This window comes from Lepidochelys kempii, chromosome 3 (genome assembly GCF_965140285.1).
Source record: "Lepidochelys kempii isolate rLepKem1 chromosome 3, rLepKem1.hap1, whole genome shotgun sequence".
Taxonomy (NCBI): domain Eukaryota; kingdom Metazoa; phylum Chordata; order Testudines; family Cheloniidae; genus Lepidochelys; species Lepidochelys kempii.
The window spans coordinates 165,172,009-165,190,458 of NC_136382.1; the positions used below are offsets into that span (position 1 = coordinate 165,172,009).

Here is an 18,450-nt window from a genome sequence, read left to right on the forward strand (position 1 = left end):
AATTTTCTCTTGGGAAGAGGTCCATTAGTACGGTGTTTGTACATAAGAGGCACTCTGAGTTGGGATTCTGTCATTACAAAGTAAGAAGGTAGGGCTTTGACTGCAGTGCAGACTGTGCTTTTACAGGTTTTGTTATCCAAGACAGGAGCATTCTTCTATAAGAAGTGAGAGATGTGTTAATTTCAGACCTGCCCAGCAAACAAAATTGCTTTAAGCATTGACCAATCATTGCTTTTATCAGGTTTTTTTCAGATCACATGAAGATTTAGCATCTTAGAGCTTTTCATCTACCTACTTCCTACCTATATCTGCCAAAAAAGGTGTTTAGTAGCTAAGTGATGGTTAGTACTTCTTTAAAAACATGTGCATTATAAAATTGAGGTTTTATTCTGCATAGAGAAAAGGAGGACTTGTGGCACCTTAGAGACTAACCAATTTATTTGAGCATAAGCTTTCATGAGCTACAGCTCACTTCATCGGATGCATACAGGCTCACGAAAGCTTATGCTCAAATAAATTGGTTAGTCTCTAAGGTGCCACAAGTACTCCTTTTCTTTTTGCGAATACAGACTAACACGGCTGTTACTCTGAAACCTGTTGTTCTGCATAGGTGATTTGTTTTGCCTTTTTCTATAATATATAAAACAATATAAAATTCCATTTGGACCTGAAAATTAATTTTTTACAAGGTGCTTATTAAGGAATTGGATGTGAAAAGACATTTTATCGTCTATAACAGATGGCATTTTACAAATGCAGTAAGAAAACTTGCATGACACATGTTCATTTATTTTATGGTAAATTAGCACATTTGTTTTTAGCTCCTGTATTCATGCCATCTCCATCAGTATTCCCTCTTTCACCGTATTCTCTCAATGTATCTTGGGAAAAGCCACAAGATAATGTAGCAAGAGGAGAAGTGATGGGATACAGCATCAACATAATTACCACACAAAACATGTTGCCAGTATTTTCCCAGGTATTGTTATCATCGATCTGTTTTCATTGTTTGCCACTATATAGATGTTATGCAGAAGAAAAAAAATAGTATCAGCCTTGGTGTCTTGGCAAAATTTTTATTTGCCTATTTACTGTACATTCTGCTTACCTAATTTCTTTCCCCAGCAGTTTATGGCATGCTTTCCATTTTCTGCAATGTTGTGTGCATTGCTTAAGTAGGTGTTGAATTGTACCCCTGAAGAGAGTTGTATTTCAGTGGTTGGTAAAGAGATGCCTAGATATGAGAAGCCAATTAAGGTGAATTGTGTAAATACCCTCAAGCGGTGCATATGTTGATTCTGTAAAAGCGGCATATATATGTGCCCTGAGGGCACCCAGCAATATGTGCAATCCATGCGCAGTCCCTCTATCCCTTTGCCAGTGTGGACATCTCTCTGTTTTATTGTAATCTTGTTGTTTTTTAAAGCCTTTCCTTTTGGAGTCAGGTGATTATGCAAGAATTTCAGCCTATTTTTTTGGTGACCCTTGTAGTTTCTAGAAAAAGTTTGAAAATATGATCCCCAAAGGTTCAAAAGGCCAATAAAAAGAATGCAAGAGTAGTGGCGAAAAATCATGACATTTAAAAAAAAATAAATCTCATGATTTTGGGGTGCTGACTGGTGATTTTTGAATTATTGCGGCTGGCAATCCTGCCTTACACAGATGACTACTATAACTTCAATTACTCCTTCTCCTGAACTGTGCTAAAAGCAAGAATAATCTGTGTGGGAGGAGTATGTAAATTGGCCATTGTTGGAATATGCTACAGGCACTTACTTTCTTCTTTTTCCAGGGGTGCTCTGCCCTGAGGTCCCACCACAACTCTGCTCCTTTCCCCAAAGCCCCACCCTCACCCTGCCCTGCCTCTTTCCAATTCCACTCTGCCCCCTCCCTGAACGTGCCCCACCCTCGCTCTGCCTCTTTCCGCCCCCACTGCTCCCTCTCCCCCGCCAACCCCAGCACCTCCTGCCTGCTGCTGAACAGCTGATTGGCAGCAGGCGAGAGGCGCTGGGGTGGAAAGAGCTGATTGGAGGGTGGCTGGTGAGTGCTGAGCCAGCCCTGGAACACCCACAGTGTCGGCGCCTATGGAATATTCCTGATGACTTCTAGGCCCCATCCCAGAACCTGACAGTGCATGGAAACTTTTTGCGTGGAGCCATAAATGGGAATGAAAAATAGTTGTAATGTACTTTGCCTTGTCCTATGGCTTTTCTAGTGTGTGCGTAAGTGTAGGTTAGAATTCAGTCCATAGTTTATGGAGCACTTTGGGTACCCTTCAGGATGAAAAGTGCTATATAAATGTATGATTTCCAATGTTGCAACTTTTGAAATTTTATCACAGCTGTCCCAATATTCTTTCATGAAGTCCCAGTTCCTGGAGTCATTTTACTGTGCGAGAATCTCAGCTGTTGTTTTTAAAATAGTGTCTTTCTAGTCTTCTGGTTGAAAATGTGAACCCTAAAAAATAGAAGGCAAGTAAAAAGAACCCCAGATCTTAAAATCACAAGTTTTTTGAGGCCTTACTCATTTTTAAATGTTTGGGGTTGAGAATACTGGATTTTTAATTTTAATTATTTTGGCAATAATATTGAATCTAAAGAGTGAGTGAAGAAGTGTTGTCTTTAGCTAGGGAGCAAGGGAATGGCAGCATTCTATTTCTGACACTGATGTAAGTATATAATTTATGGTACTGTCTCTATGCCTCCATTTGCTTATCTGTAAAATGGAGACAGTAATACTTACAAAAAGAAAAGGAGTACTTGTGGCACCTTAGAGACTAACCAGTTTATTTGAGCATAAGCTGTAGCTCACGAAAGCTTATGCTCAAATAAATTGGTTAGTCTCTAAGGTGCCACAAGTACTCCTTTTCTTTTTGCGAATACAGACTAACACGGCGGTTACTCTGAAACCTGTCAGTAATACTTACCTCCCTCATGGGGTTGTTGAAAGTGTCATTTAGTTATTTGTAAGGTGCTTCAGACCTCCTGGGTTCCAATTTTGTGAGATTTTAGATTTCTAGAGAAACAAGTATCTGAAACAGTTTAACTGAATAACACAATCTTATTCAGGTTCACCTATCTCTAACTCTGATATTTTCCCTCAAAATTAAAGTAGTTTAAGTCTTTTCTTACTAATTCTTTGCCTGTATAAATATTGACTGTTCCCATCAGAATGTGTGTCACTCAGGACACTTATTCCGCAATGATCAGATGGATGGATAGGCTCAGATTTCACCACTGAATGGTGACATATTTGTCATCCATATTCTACAGTGTTTGTAGCGATACCAGCACCACTACGCAGCTTTATGAGGCAATAACTATGTCTCCTCATTTATCCACCCAGGAACTTGATTATTACCTCATAAAACAGTGTGATGGAAGTATTATTGAAATCCTAGCTTGTTGATATTCACCAGAATAATCCTTTTCTACTCATGGGTCTTGGCAAACCTTTCCATGTCTAAATGCATGAGTCTACAAATTCAGAGGCTAATTTCTTATTAGCGATCGTATCCTCTATTAACATTATTATTGTTATTTAACTAAGTACCATCTTCCAATTTGTTTGCCTTGCAGGTTGTGTATATAGCTGAAGCTCATGAGCTGTCCTATATAGTGACAGGATTAAAACCGTACACAATGTACAACTTCACTATTACTCTCTGCAATCGAATTGAATGTGTAACCAGTGAGCCAAGCATGGGACAAACCTTAGCAGCCGGTAAGGAAATAATCTGATCCGTGTACAAAGCTGACGTAGCTTTCTAATGAGTACCAGTACAGATGATCATAGTTTGATGCACAGTGACGGGGATCGGTGTTGTTTTAATTCAAAGTGACTTGCTTAATTATAATTTGTTTACCTTGACAGTTTAAAAACAAAACAAAATGTTTCCCAGGCAGGTTTATAGTACACTCTAATGTGATAGGATTTATGTGCTTCTCTCTCAATTACAAGTCAGTTATTTAGTTATCCTATTCCTGTTTGTTTATATCATGCCCATCCATAGCTCTTACGCTGATTAGAGCTGATAATAAATCAGTTGTTTCTTATAAGTCTTCATGTGCCAGATTTTCAAATGAAAACATGCAGAAGTGTATATGCACTTTTGCAAATGCTTGGCTTTATATGCAAGTGAGGGTTGCATTCTTTTCTTATGAAGCGGACTTGCAAACTTTGACTAGCTTGTGTGTGGTGAGTATTTGTGTATCTATGCCAGGGACACACTGATGTACATGCATATTTTGGGTGTGCCCATTTGAAAATATTCAGGTTATGAATGTTCTCTGTTACAGAGCTGCAGTACTGTGAACATCAGTTCCAAATCTGTGGAGCACTTGCTGGTGGTGTGGAGAGAGCAATGTGACCAGCCAACTCTCTGCACACCACCAGCAAGTGCTCCACAAATGGAATATTACCATTTCCAGTTATGCAGCTGCTGTATGGGATCATGAATAGGAAGGTGGTGGTCCTTGCAATCATGAACAGTAGGAGAGGTGATCCATGAAATGAGCTATCTATTGTGATGTGGTCCAAAATATGAAAAAAAAATTGAGAACCCCTGCTATATAGAATATTATTTAAGACATTTTAATGTGCCCTTCTTCCCTTCCATGGCTTCCTTTCTAGCTGTTTTCAGTTATGGGGAAAGTGATTTGTTCTCTCACAATGGATACCACTCCCTCACTGTTCAGGCCTTCTGTTTGAATGAACAGAGATGGCTCTGAGATGGTGTCTAGTCTCTGTTTCTGGACTCCACTGAGATTTATTTGATCTCTTCATGCTGCAGCCCCTTTAAAATTTTAACTTGGCTGTCTTAAGAACCCATTCCATATAAGCATGACTTTACTTCTCCACCATCATTCCCAACCATCCAATTGTCATCTCTGGAATGGAGTATCAAATTAGTGCCAGCCTGGACAGCTCTTCACCATAGGAACCTTACTGTTCCAAGGGATTCCAAAGGCTAATAGCCCCAGAAACCAATATGACCTACATAGGACCTTTTGTTGTTATTACAAATTATCCAATCTTGCGTGTATATATTTATTCAAAGATTGAGAATGAATAGCTCAGTTACGCTTGACAGCTTGTTTATGACTGTCTCCTCCTCAGTTGTGTTAATGCTTAGAGACCTATCACATTAAAGAAGACAGGAGAATACAAAACAGAGTAACAGACAGGTCTGGATTTATTAGACGTTCCACATTATAACATTTTTCTGTTCACCGTTTCCAGATCTTGAAAGTGACCACCTTGAGAATTGGAGGGTTCAGTCTTGTATTGCATTTGCTCAGTTGAAACAGTACCACTGATGTTGATTTTCCCAGATTTTATGCTCATAAATTTTAAAATATAAAGGACAAAACGCTTGGATTTTGCATGCCATTTCATCTTTCACCATTCAGTTTTTTTGTAACTGTAGCAAATTGTTTGCAATCCTACAGTTAAGAGTCTAATGCTATTTCCATAACAGTTTTATATTTTCAACAGTTCCATCCTGGGAGAAAATCTTGCTGAAAAAAAGTATTTAAAATATATTTATTTTTTAAAATAAAACCTCCTAGTTTTGTAATCTTCAAGTAATATAAGAGGTAGAATAATACTAGACAGACTTGGAGATGCCATTCCCATCAATAGCAGGGATAGTGGATCAGATCCTGCTCAATGCAAAGTCCTTGTTGCACCACTGAGTGGTTCAAAGGGGAATTAAAATGGCCTTGAAAGGGGAGGTGAAAATTCTCTGGGTGTGAAGAAATCTCCATTTGGCAAAGAATCAGCAACACTGGCTCTGTGCCACTCCCTGTTGGCCCCTTGGCAGAAGGAGCTTGCTGGAGGAGGTGTGGCTGAAGTGTGCTTCAGTGTAATGGTCCCTTACGGCTGTTACAATCTAGTGCAATTTAGAGTAGTCTTGAGTTTTGTTTCAGCTTGTGGTAGAGCCAAATGCTGCTTCCAGCTTTACAGCTACAGCTCCCATTGACTTTTGAGAACAGAATTTGGCCCATTATCTCTTATTGATACCAGAGTGGAAGGACCCTGACACACAGTCTCTTTCTAAGCACAGTTTTGTTTTCCAAACGTAGGCAAAACACAAAAAGAGTTCCTCAGCCCACCCTGGGCTACAGCTCTCAGGGAATTTTCCCTTTTGCCTTGTTATCCCTCCTTTTTCAGGACCCACAACAAGATTGTTCTGTGCTATTTTAATTGAGCACGACCTCTCAGGGCTTTCTCCTTGGAGGCCCTCTTTCCCCTGTAGGCTCCCAAGGGACTGGAGGCAGTGGGACTTTGGCTATCTTGCTCAGGGAATTTCAGAGAGAGAGAGAGAGAGAGCGCTCAGAACAAAGAGTAATGAGAGTAGCAAGAGCTCAGAAGAAGGGATAGAGCTGGGCTGAAAGCTTCAGGGAGGGGATGCTCCTGAAGCGGGGAGCAGTGGAGTCAGATCAGGTTGGTGAAAGCAGAAGGCAGTTGAGTTACCTGTGAACTTCTCCAGGACAGAGAGCCATGGCCAGAGAGGGCTGAGGGAGATACCTTCTGGCTCTCTAAGCTGGAAAGCTGGAGAGAGCTGAAGATTGGGAAATGATGGGGGGGATGAGCTTGCTGAAATCTCTGGGTAAGGGCTAGAACCACACCTGGTAAGCAAACAGGGTAGAGCTGCTCCTCAGCTCTAGGTTCTGAGGTGGGGTGTGGGGGTGAGGGTGAGAGGTGCTGGAGCTGTACTTGGTGTGTTGATGTATTATTGGGACTTGAAAGAGTGAATGTACTGTTTGGTCTGTGCTGGACAAATCTGGATTGCGGTTGAGAGTCTTTTATGCTAGTTAAACATACAAAAGGCTATTTATATGTGGAAAGCTTGTGTGGAGTTACTGGAGGCGATGGAAGAAAAGGGAAAATGAGGCAAAAGTACTGGTCCTGTTGTGCCCTGCTGCAGCACTAGGAAGGAGATGCCTTCTCACATATGGTGAAGAATGCAAGCAGGTGATCAGCCCATAGGAAAAAGGAACTGTGAATGCCTGAAGAGGGCACTCAAGGCAGAGGGCTGCTTGCATGGCCACTCTGTAGCCATTGAGGGGGCACCCAGGAGAATCATAGAATGTTAGGGTTAGAAGGGACCTCAGGAGGTCATCGAGTCCAACCCCCTTCTTGAAGCAGGACCAATCCCCAATTTTTGCCCCAGATCCCTAAATGGCCCCCTCAAGGATTGAACTCACAACCCTGGGTTTAGCAGGCCAATGCTCAAGCCACTGAGCTCTCCCTCCCCTGAGTTACCCTTTGACACGGATCTTAAACTATTTTTTTTATTTTCAAAGGTTTTTTCTGTTTTGTGTTTAATTCAGACCATTACATTATGGATCACATTCCCAGCAGATGTAATTGGCATAGCTTCATAGACTGGAGGTATACAAATTACACCAGCGGAGGATCTGGTCATAGGAAAGAGGTTCAAAAAATGTAGTTGCATAGAATACTAGGAATATTTGCATCACTCCCTGAATATTAAAATGAGTTCAGAGATGTTTGTCATTAAGGATCTCTACTTCATTTCAGGGGTGCTAGAACAATTTGTACAGTGGGGTTGCTGAGAGCCATTGAATCAAACTGTAAACTCTGTATATAATGGAAACCACTTCAAGCCAGTGGGTGTTGCCGCACCCCTAGAACCGCTAGTTCCAGCACCTATGATTCATTTTTGAAAGCAGTTTATGGGCAAATCAGTGTCGTATACTTAATGCAGTTTTCTCAAAGGCAAAACATTCAGGTGCTCAAAAGTTTTCTGTAAGGCACAGAGACATTTAGTTGTGTCTCTTTCTCCCCCCACGCTTCCATTCCTGGTTTGTGACATTTCAGCAGAATAGAATTAGCTGTGTGAGGACTATAACAGAACGGTAATTGCTTATCCTACAGATCTCAATATCAAATAGTCAGTGTGCCTTAAACAATCTATACAGCTGTGTTTCATTAACTACTGTGTGACTGAACTCACTTTTTGTAATTAAGTTTGTCTTTCATTTGTTCTCTGGTAAGATTCTTTTCAAACTTAAATTTAACAACATTTGTTTTTAAGAGAGACACCAAAACACACCCTTGTGATTGCTGCCATTCACCCCAGCACATTGTATTACTGCTCCTTTGCTTTTGATGGCAATTAGAGGGTTCAGAAGCTAATTTGTAGAAGATATTCTTCCAGCAGCAGCTGCATCTGGCTTCTTGGCAGACTCCTCAAGCAGTTGTATTGGTGGCTTTGGAGTTGCCTCTGGGTTTACTGGGGTAATGATGCTGATGTGCAGTCTGGGCTGTCTTACGCTCCTAGATGTCATTTTATTTTTTGATTACCCTTTTAATCTAAGTAATTTTGTCCATTTTTATCCATTTATGAAGAAAGTCCAGTGCAAACTCTTTTGGAGAGCTACATTCCATTTGCACTAGCAATGCATCACTTGCTTATGCCTGTCATAAAATGGTTTTCTGCACAATTCTAAGCAACAGTCTTAAAACAACCCATATCCCATTATGCTGGTAATTAATCGTGCATTAACTTCTCTCTCTCTATTAAAAGTAAAATATGAAGGCTGTTTGCTGCTGGTCTGAAAACACACATTGTTTTGCATGCATGTACATAAGTCTTTTCATTGCGAATAGGACCCAAAGTGATTAAACAAGCTCTCTTAATATGTTAATTTATAATTTTAATTACAACAATCTTGTATATATAGTCATTAGTGAATACTAATATAAATATTTTTCGACCTTTTTATTCATAATGCATAAACCAATCATCCAGTTACTTCTCGGCAGTTGCCTGTTTTTGTTTCATAATACAATCTTTGTTCTCAGTTATGAATGCATTTTGTTCATTCCTGTCTTGAATAATCCCTCATTAAGCTAGTCACTTTCTGCTCCATGCTAAAAAGGAAAAATTATCATGCAAATGTGGCATGCCATATTAAAAAGCACATTACCAAACACTTTTGTTGCTGTCCTTCAATTAGTTTCCCTTCTTTGAATTTAATTTCATTTGTTGTTAAACTACTGACTTGATGTATGGACTCATGAATTTGAGGCTGCTGCCAAGAATGTAGAAGGAAAAAAAAATCAAAGCCTCTTCAGCAGGCTGCAGAGGCAAAACTGAAATGAATTTGCTTCACCTTTGACAAGAACACTTGAACAGCATTGGAGTCGTCTGATGATTCAGCTTGGCTAATTATCTGATTATTTATTTCAAGAATAAAGGCACTGGTTTACAATTAGAGAACTGTAAAGTAATCTAAGAAATTTGGTAATGACAGATGACTTAAGTAACTTCTGAGATAAACAGTATCTGCTCAAACTTGTCTCGCTGAGTGTTCTCAAGCTGTAGTTAAACTGCTCTTTGAGTCTTGGTAAAATAGTAGGAAGCCAAAAGTTGTTTGTTTGTTCTCCCAACATTACACTTCAGAAAGTAGCTCAAATTATTCTTTTGCCAGTGTGTCAAATTTGCATGGTTTTTAAGGTATGTGTAAGCTGTATTTCTCTTGATTAAAAGCTTTTGGTTCAAAGCAATACTTTTTAATTGCCTAATGATATAAGTCAGTTCTTAGGAAAGAACCATGCATTTAGGAGTTCATTTGCAATATAACTGAAAAATTCATTGCATGGCAGTAAAACAATTTACTGTTAATTACAAGGAGAAGAATTTGCTGTACCATGCTCACAGATTGCCATGAATCATGCAGCACTCCTAGAGATTTATAACAGATGTGTAAGTGGGATGAATTAGCAGGGTTTAATAACAGAGACACAAATCATGCAGACTTCAAGGAGCTTTAATTGATATACTAGAATGTGACGGGCATGAATCACTCAGCCATTCAACAGCACTGTAACATATGGTCAGCTCAATATGCTGCATCTTAAATCGGTTGGTAAGTCATTGGTTGTCCCATATGGTGGAAGCAATATATTTTTCATGATTTTTTTAAAAATACTGTATTTTACATCTATTTTTAAGATATGGTTATAATACATGTTATTAAATTGTCTCCTGATACCCATTATAGATGTTTTCTTATTTGTTTTTTCATTAAAATTTCTTTTAAAACCCCAAAAAAACCCTAAAAAGAGTCTTCTGAAAAAGTCTAAAGTAATTGTCAGAAGCCATAAGTACTGTTGCTTCACTCAAATACTATTGACACATTTGATACTGCTTGAAGTGCATATGGAAGCAGAGCTTGTACCAGGAATGCTACAGCAATTGCAGGGTCCTGTGAACCAAATAACACACTGCAATAATGAAACTGATAGCTGTCTGGCTTTGCATATAGTTTTACTCATAGGAGACAAATAGGAGACATCCCACCCTGCCAAAAAAAATTGCACCTCCAAAATGGTTGTGAAGTTCACAACTGCTCTGATTTGTATGTGCTACAGTATGAACTCTAATGGACAGCCGTCAAAAATGTAAGTATTTATATATCTCCATTGTCAATATTACCTTTTAAAATAGTACAAACAAGAGTAACACCTTGCTCCTGTAATCATCTTGAAAACCTTAAATAGCTAATTGCAGACTAATACTGATGGGTACAGAAACATCCACCTGTAATACACTGAAAATTATTTATACAAACATATACAAGTATGTAGACTGGTAAAGGTTTTGTAGCCAGAGTGTAAACACATTTTTATTGGGACAGGAATCTGGCAGTCTGTGGAAAAGCTTTAGCAGTTGTATTAATAAACCTGACAGACTTGAGAAAGGAATATTGCATCTTTAGAACTGTGGCTGCCAGAATTTAATGTCAACAATTAAAATTTATTTTGATCCTTACCTAGTGTTTATTACTGTTTGTATACACAACAGACCTTACTAATACAGAGATGCACTATTAGATGGAATTACCATCTGTTCAGAGTGAAATGCTGGCATCTGTCTTAGATTCTAAAACTAAAATGATATTATTTCAAACAAAAACAAAATTAACTGCTCTTTACTTAGCAACTCGTTTTTGCATGTGCGCTCACATACATAAGAAAGGCTTATTTGTAATGACCTATGTAACAATGTCTATATTTGGATATATGACTTTAAAATAAGCTGTATGGACCATCTGTCTTTACTGGTCTTTTGGTGCCCTCTGTTACACAATGGCATGCAGCAATCATAGGCTTTTAAATACTGTTTTAGCTTTACAATATATTAAATATATATTATAGTGCAAGACATTAAAACTACATAATTAAAATACCCAAAATGTGACTTTGAATCCACTAAAATACAGTATGCTCATTATTTTGACAGATATGTCTTAACAGAATGTGACTGAAAAAAAATTAAATAGGTAAAATTATAGTCAATTCATCTTAACTTAATAGCTACAGGTACCACAGTGACACCTTTAGGAAAATATATACTGTATCTTTTAGTCCTGAATATTTTCAATTTCAGCATACAGTACCATGAAGGCCAATGTTACAGATTTATTTTCAGCTTTTTGGGGGGTCTGGACTTAAGAATAGGCTCTCACCGTGTGCAAGGAGGTGAATTCTCAAGTACCAAGGACATTGTAGTTTAAATACGGATGTTATAGCAAAGACTTTCTGAAAGGCTAGGCTTCTATTCCATATATCACCAAATAATAAATTGTGTCATGCCAGTGTTTAATGCATGTACACAGTGCATTAACTGTAACTGTAGTACATTTATTTGTGCTAGAGGAGACTTGAAAATGATTAAAAGATCAATACTTCCCTGTCACAGAAGCAAGTGTTACGATGCATTTAAGTAGTTAATTGCATAAGCCTCATAAAAGCTTCAAGTTTGGGTAGCAGGGATGCCATAATTACAGTCCAAGCAGCTACCATTTATTAATGGTGGACTTCTAAGGGAGATATGCTTGTTGTCATAAGTGTTGGCTATCTGTTTACATTTTAGAAATAATGAATTTTAGCATCAGGAAGTTGAACCGGAGGGCTCAACCTCAGTACTCACCTTTGAAATGCTGACGTACACCTATTCTCTCCAACAATGAAGTTTTGATTGTTAAGCCATGTTTTTTGTTTAAACCTCTGCATTTATATTGAAATTCATTAGTGTTCTGCCCTACTTATGCAGGGAAAGCTTATGACCTCACACCACACTACTTTAATTTTGACATTGTAAATTTCTAACATAGCGATGTGATGCTAATTAGAGTGTGAAGTCATAAATGATGTCTAAGTAGGAATTTACAACACACACAGTATGGTTGGTGGGTTTTTTTCATCCCTTCAAGAAGATTATTTATCAAGTTGGAGGAAAAGAAATAGCAACATGCTACAGGTTAATGGGAGAAAAGAAAAGTATGTTAATAGTCCTGTAAATACAACGATCTTTAAAAGGAGTCATTAATTCAATCCAAATGAAGGTCTATACAATGAATTCATAGTATATACAAGGGTGTGTTGTGATGTAATTTGTTAGATTTTGAAGATCTGTATTTTAGTCCAGATCATGTTATTCCTGAAGTGAGTTTGGTGCCCTATAATCATCATGGGAACGGTTTCCTTGAACGTGTTTCCATCATATCTCCCTTCCAGTCGCACACAATGAAGATTCATTTATTAAATCCTTATTTATCAGACAGAGGGGTTACTAACAATATAAAATGGATATGGATTCCATTAATAAAGAACTACTGCACATCTGCTGTAGACCTTAGCTTGTTACACTGCTTTGCTGAATCAATCCACTCACACCTGTAGGACCATCATTTCATTATCCAGACAGGTCATGCTGCCCTCCAGTGGCTTACTGTACAGTGTTTTTTAAAAACTTCAATAGTTTTATTTCATAATTCAACTGTAGAGTCATCATCTCAGTTGGCTTGATTAAACAGGTGTCACACTGAATGTTCCAGTATTGGGAAAATAAAGTAATAGTATCAAACTCTGTGACATGCTCAGACCTGCAAAGAGTCACTCTTGTATCAGCTTCATAGTGTCCTGCAGAGCACCAGTTTTTAGGCAAGAAAAGATGGAGAGTAACATTTACTCAAGTTGGAGAATTATCTGTATACATGACAATGGCTCATAAAATTATATACCTGCTTTGAGGAAGAATCTTTCATGGAAACAGTGAGGATGTGCCAAACTGGTTATTTGCTAGAGTGCAATCACGGTGTTGTAGGTCCTCAATACAAGTACTGGGATAATGGTTGTGCTTTTGTTGTCCAGAAGTAGTTCACTTTGTGGCAAAATCGTGTTTTATCATGTTCCAGAGTGCTAAAATGCAGTTAGGAAGAAGCTACTAAAGTTTGATTTTCCTCTGAGCTTAGGCCCCGACCCTGCATTGAGAACCCTGTGGCAGTGTGCCTACATGGAGCCCCTTGAGAGCAATGCAGGATTGGGGGCTAAGAGTCTAATATAGGAGAGAACATTAATTCTATTATGTAGGAAGTGATTCAGATTATTAAGGGTCCATAAGAGTTATGTCTCATGGTCTGCGTGGGATGGAATAGTAGATAATTGTATCAGAAGTTTGAAGATCAAATGAGGCATTACTACAGGGTTGAGACTAGGTTTTTTTTTAACCATCAAGAATCCTTCCATTAGTATAGTAGCACAGTATAGGGGCTCCATGGAGATTTGCATTTATTGACCAGAAACTGGGTCCCTCATAAACAATATATTACGTGTATGAAATTAAGTCTCAAGAAGTCTGGACGGTTATGCATGGGTAACAATTTTTTCCCCTACACATAGCACCAAGAAAACTTGCTGCCCCTCTTCTTGAAGGAGTAAACAGCACAGTGTTAAAGATAAATTGGAATGAACCTGAAGAACTTAATGGGCCTTCTCCCATCTACCAGCTGGAAAGGATGGATTCATCTTTAGCTATATCGAGGGTAGAAGTAATGAAAGGAATCCGTTTCCCAGGAAATGGTTATTACAAATTCCCCAGTTCTGCTCTCCCTGCCAATACGTACTTTACAGGTAAATGAATTTAAATTACTTACAGAATGTTTAAATTGTACTCTGCATTTGTTTTACCATTTATTATCTTCTATATCATTTTTTTATTGCTAGATCTGTAGCTTTTACTTTGAGTATTGTGTAATTGTTAGCTATGTAAAGACTACTTCAGTTGTGCTAAGTCTATAACTGAATGCATTCACTTGAGAGTTACAAATTCTCACAAAGAACCTGTAGAAACCTTTATCAGACATGGGATTTTGATTCCTTTGGACTCAGACACTGATCTATGGTGAGCACTGCTGCAGACATGATACATTTCTTAGTGGGAAGTATAAACTGGATTTTTATTTATTTTTCTGGGGTGAGATCTCTGCAGTGTATTCACTATTGATTCTAAAGCGTGTTTCTTCTTCTGCTACCATTTACTGCCCCGGGGGGGGAGGCGTGAGACCTGGTAGAAAAACTCTCTTTCCCTTGCTCCTGTTTTGGATTTCTCTAGTATTCTCAGAGTGATGGGACAAAATGTACCTGTGACTATGAACATCAGTGTTTTGGGTGTGTGGTGGGGGTAGGGGCTGGGTGAGGGGGCGTTGCACCAATCTGACAAATTGACTTGTAGTTCTGCTGTTCCTGGATGGCTGGTGCTTACCATCAGCACTCTTTCTATCCTTGCTTCTGGCTTGGGCGAGTGAACTTTTCAGGTGGAAAGCCTGTGAAAGATGCAGTGCTCTATTGAAATAATCTGCTTCTGCTGTTGCCCTTCATTCTGTGGACCAGACAAGTGTGTTTCCAGGGCATCAGTGAAAACTTGAGCTGCTTGGGAAATGTCTAGGCCAAGCTGATGATGTTTTCTGGGATGCCAGCTCATGGTACCAATTGGCCTTCATCGTTTTCACCAGATTCAAAGTGATCACTTTTCTCTGATTTCCTGTTGACAGGCTGAATCATATCACTTTGCTCAATGCTAGTGTGTCAATTAAAAGTCTTGTATTCACTCATTTTGCTGACTTTGTCTTAAGATGCTTTAAGCACAGTGGTGATTCACGGGAGTTGTCTCTGACTGCGCATAGCCAAGCCCATAGCAACAGCCAGTGGACTCTCTTCAACAACTAAAGTGCCTGATGTTCATTCCCCTGTTAATAAAAGCCTGTAACCTCCCCTGCATGTTTAGTGAAAAATCTTTTATTTGCTAATCCCATTGTCTCTCTGTACTGTGGTGGCCTAAATTGCATAGGGATCAAGGGTGCAGTTTTTCTGATTGGGCTATTGCTATCAGCTCTATTGCTCCAGTGGAAGGGGATATTCTCCACTATTAGTCTGAGGAGAGGCAAAGAGTGATGGATATCACTGAATCTCCCTCTACTCGTGCTCAGAAGCCCCGGAATGTTCCATTTCCCTTCCATGGGTGGGACAGCTAGCTGGGCTCATTAACGTAATCTGTTCTGTTGTCGTGACTTCGGTGCTACAAGCAAAGTGTTGTTTGACCATGGGGCAGTTTAGCCAGTGAGGTTGTTTGTACTCTTGAAACTGAGGGCTAGGAGGAAGGAGAAGGTCTCTCTGGAGATGGTTGAAGCGGACTCTGGAAGGTATAGACAGAAAGGATGGGAGAAGATGTTAAAATAGAATCCCCTTTAATTTGCAATTTTGTGGCTGCTTATGATACAGATAAATGTCATTTATCATCACTTGGGATTATAATCTTTCTATGGAGATCAGCTATTAGTCATAGTATCTGCAGATGGGCTGGGACTGAAATATGGTAAGCAATTTGTCCAGACATCTACAGATAACACCGGGCGACCGGATTAAATCAGCCAGTATGATACCCAGAAAGGTAGAAGTCATGTATCTTGACAACTCAATAAATTATCCAAAAATAAAAATGTGGGTAGCTGTATATTCAGTCATCTGGATTCAGCACCCCTTCCAAAATATTACGGGGGCAGGGGGAGGGGAGGGACAGAGAACTTGAAGAACGAGATCATAAAAAGAAAGAAGTGTATGGAAGGTAAAAAATCCTTTTAAATTGTTTTCTCCACATATTCCTTCCCTAAATCTTTCCCTTACAATGCACTGCTGAAGTCAGGCATTTGGCATACAGTGTATTCTTTAGATGGAATGGTTTCACTATACATACAGCTGTGTGCATTTTTGACACAAAAGTGTGCCAACTTGTACATGCCAGCCAGCAGACATATTGTGTGTGTGAATACTCACTGTTTCCAGAAAAGACAGATCAGTTTATTCATTGATAATAAATGTAGTTGTCCTCACTTCCTTCCCTGACCATTCTTATACTCTGAGGGGCAAGTAATAGGGGCAGATGTATTATCTGGGAAGTTTTCCAAATTCATCTTATAAAAAGAAGTAAGGCAATAAACATTGGCTGTACTAAGAAGCATCCTTCTGTCTGTAACAAAGTCTCCAGCTCCACAGTAAAATGTGCTCTGAGTATACGTTAGGTAGAGAGGAAGTCCGGTATAGATGAAAATCACTTCTGCCACAGCTGTCCACAAGCAACTTGTCAGTTCCCAAAACTGTGAAGAATTTTCCTCTATACAGCTGCATGCTTAAGGCACCTGGAAATAGACTTTTACGGAAGAGGCAGATTGAATTATTTTGGACACTCCTGCCCTACTCTGGAGGTAACAAAACATGTCCTAATTTATCTGCATTCTCCATATTCTTCAAAATGTTACTGGGTGCACTAATTGTTAGTAATTTTGCTTTAGGTGATGCTGTTTCAGGTCATGTCATATCAGCGTTGCTGGTACTGTTTCACGAGACGCTTTTGCAGTCTCTGAAGTGCTCAAAATACACTTTGTTCCATGAGACGTACTTAACTGGGGAGGAGGTCAGTGAGGCGACTTCCATGACTACGGTTATGAGAACATCCAGCAATCTCCGTGTGCAGAAGATAGAAGGATGGGAACTCCTTTCTGCCCTAGATTTGTTGATGAAGCCAGGTGGTCAAAGTATATGTTCCCTTTAAAACATTCCCTTGACTCTGGGTTCTGAGACTTGCTTAGAAGCTACTATTTTTGTTAATGTGTTTTTACCAGTGTGTCCTTATGTTTAAAATTCTCTTTGGTAATAAAGAAAATGGGGGAAAAAACTACTGATATCTCTGTTAATTTTCTGTGGATTTAGTGGCTGTTAGGAAGAGGGAATCGATTACAGTTTAAAATGTCTTGTTTGGAGAAAGTACTCTTTAGGGATAGTTTTTTCAAATGGCCTTCCAAAATACCTGTTTGTTTGCATTAAAACTTACTTACAAGTCTAAGAGAGTTACTTGTGCTGGGAATTTGTGATTGCAAAGAAGGTGACTGTAGAGTACAGAGAGGGCATTTTCAGTCATCAAAAATTTGTCCTGTAGAATGTAGTTTACCAATTAGTTGTTTTGTCTGGCATATTTACAATGAGTATTGCTCATGTCTCTCTAATTTAAAGTCCTTAATCATCGAAAGTTATTGAAGAATCAGATTTAATATTTTCTTCTTCCACCTCAACATACCTGTGAGTAATTAAGAGCGGTCATAACAGCAGCAAGAATGTTATTGTTGATGCTGATGTGTTTGCTGCTTGAGAGGAGCCTCCAAATCTTTGATAGTGGGAGTGTTTACAGTGGCTAGTTGCTTTATTTAGATTTTGCATTTTTTTCATTGCTATATACAGTATGTTTAATACGGAGTCTGAACTTGCCTAGTGATTAGTATCCTTAGCGCAGACTGAGAAGAAGAGATTACACTGAGATTTTATTCACTGAGAGATACTTGTAAGCCTTGTGGAACAGGGTGCTCTGTCCCCGTTAAATGGTAGGGGGACTGGAGCGAGCTATCCCCAGTTGCAGTTCTGGCACACATAAAGGTCTAGGGACTGGCACGGGCCGTTGCTGGGAGAAAAGAAGTGGTCCTTGGGTGATAGTGTCTGGGGTGGGGGTGGGGGAACCCAAACAGGTTACTGCTTATTTAAGCAATTGGTTCCCAGGAGCCTGGTACTGTAGGGTGGGTTAAGGCTCCCCTCGCTCTCTCTGTTAACCAAGCCAAGTTTTGGAAAAGAGGGCAGCATATATAATCTGCCTCTTCCCTCATAATGGAAAAGATACTATCAGGAGAAGTACTGCTCACCTGCTGACCTCTCGCAGAGGAAAAAAGACTGAGCTGGTTTGAGGTGTCTTCCAGAGGTGAAGATGGTGGGAAGACTGTACTCCAGCAGACACACCTATGCAGAAAGGGCTTTGTTATGAAGGTGTGGAGTTCTGTTTGTTTGAAAGACTTCGCTGCCAGTCCACGTAAAACTGGATGGGGCTAATTTAAAAAGATCATCTGGGAGAAGCCATCTTGAAGCAGGACACAGCCCCATGAATGAGGGGGATCTCTGACCAGGGGAAAGGCTTTCAGCTTGAAGGGCTATTGGAGACTATTTTTTAGACTTTAATAAATTAGACTCCCAAGAAGGGGAGTATTGTTTTAAGTACTTTGGACTGCAAAAAAGTTATTGGGAGACCCAGGAGGCAAG

General features: G+C 39.3%; 1 protein-coding gene across 1 annotated transcript in view; it reads left to right on the forward strand.

Moving 5' to 3' along the window:
• USH2A (usherin) overlaps positions 1-18,450 on the forward strand; it is a 572,584-nt gene that overhangs the window by 127,582 nt on the left and 426,552 nt on the right. The window contains exons 18-20 of the mRNA XM_073338913.2: positions 822-979; positions 3,579-3,723; positions 13,720-13,950. Coding sequence (XP_073195014.2) covers positions 822-979; positions 3,579-3,723; positions 13,720-13,950 — 534 coding nt within the window. The remainder of the gene's footprint in view (positions 1-821; positions 980-3,578; positions 3,724-13,719; positions 13,951-18,450) is intronic.